This window comes from Atta cephalotes, assembly GCF_000143395.1.
Source record: "Atta cephalotes unplaced genomic scaffold scaffold00044, whole genome shotgun sequence".
NCBI lineage: Eukaryota > Metazoa > Arthropoda > Insecta > Hymenoptera > Formicidae > Atta > Atta cephalotes.
The window spans coordinates 301,607-302,944 of record NW_012130108.1 but is presented as its reverse complement, the minus strand read 5'-3'; the positions used below and the strand labels follow the sequence as shown (position 1 = coordinate 302,944).

Genomic DNA, 1,338 nt, shown 5'->3' with positions numbered 1-1,338 from the left:
GAGAGAGAGAGAGAGAGAGAGAGAGAGAGAGAGAGAGAGAGAGAGAGAGAGAGAGAGAGAGAGAGAGAGAGAGAGAAGAAGAAGAGAGAGAGAAAGCAAGAGAGAACGAAAGCGAGAAAGAGAAAGAGGGAGAAAAGGAGAGAGGAAGAGAGCGACGAAAGAGTGCGTGCGTCCTGTGCGTTCGTTCGACCCTTTTTCCTTTTTTTTCCTTTCGTGCTCACCCCCGTCGCGCACACACACGGTGGGTGCGATCGAGCGCCAGCCAGCAGTATCGGCCAGCAACACGCGAAAAACGGGGCGCACGCCGAGGGGCGCGACGACGATGACACTGCGACGATGTTACTCGGTGTGGTAGCGCGACCACGGTGGTGTCATAGCGTGGTGGTCGTCATCGCACAGGCCAGCAGCAGCAGTAGCAGCAGTAGTGCAGACGTCGGCTTCGTCGTCGTCGTCGTCGTCGGGTGTGCACGCGATCGCACAGGCGAGGAGGAGATGGTGCCCTCCCCGGATTGTACGGAGGTGGGAAGTGACTACTCGTCGTCATTATCATCGTCATCGTTACTGTTATCATCGTCGTCGTCGCCGTCATCGCCAGTTCGCACTAACGCTAACGTCGTCGTCGCTCGTGGTGCGGTCGCCACCACCGCCGCCACAGTCGTCGCGTTCTCCGCGTTCTTCAGCTTCGTCGACGTCGTCGTAACTGCCACCGTCGCCGCTACCGCCGCTGCCGCCGCCGTCGTCGTCGTCGCCGCCGTCATCGTGGGTGCCACCAGTCCCGCCACTGCCACTACTGCCGTTTCCGACGCGAGCATGTTCGTCGTCCGTGCTGCCAACGAGGCTTCCATCGCGACGGTCTAACCCCGTGAGGGTGAGTGCGATCATTCCCCTCGTCATCATCATCTGTCTCTCCGCGTGTTTTTTGTTTTTTCGCCCCTTTTCTGTGATATCAAATCTCTCCGAGAGTTTTACATCGAAGAATGGGGATGCGTTTTGTTCCTCTCATTTGTTTTCGACGATGATCTAAAACGAGATACAATGGAGATCGCGAGGAATGGAAAAGAAGCAGCGTGTATAGAGTACGGCGTGTATTAGAGCGAAGAGGAAAGGAAGAGAGTAACGAGAGCGCGAGGATTGAATTTTTTCGCTCGCTTGCTCCGATCTTTCTTCCTTTTCTTTTTTTTTCTTTTCTCTTCTCGCCCCAGCTCGCTCGCTCACTCACGTCACGATCGTCGTGCCCCGGCGGCGAGTCCCTCCACGTAACTTTCGTCAATCGATAATACAAGACGTCCGCAACGTCGTGCGGCGCTCGCAAAGATCGGCCTAGGAGAACGGTGAGAT

At 56.2% G+C, this 1,338-nt stretch overlaps 1 protein-coding gene across 1 annotated transcript; it reads left to right on the top strand.

Annotated features, from left to right (window-relative positions):
* The first annotated feature begins 336 nt into the window (after positions 1–336).
* On the top strand, positions 337–858 carry LOC105622432 (spore coat protein SP96-like). Its single transcript, XM_012203851.1, has one exon. It carries the CDS (start codon positions 337–339, stop codon positions 856–858), a length of 522 nt encoding a protein of 173 aa, XP_012059241.1.
* The last annotated feature ends 480 nt before the right edge of the window (positions 859–1,338 follow it).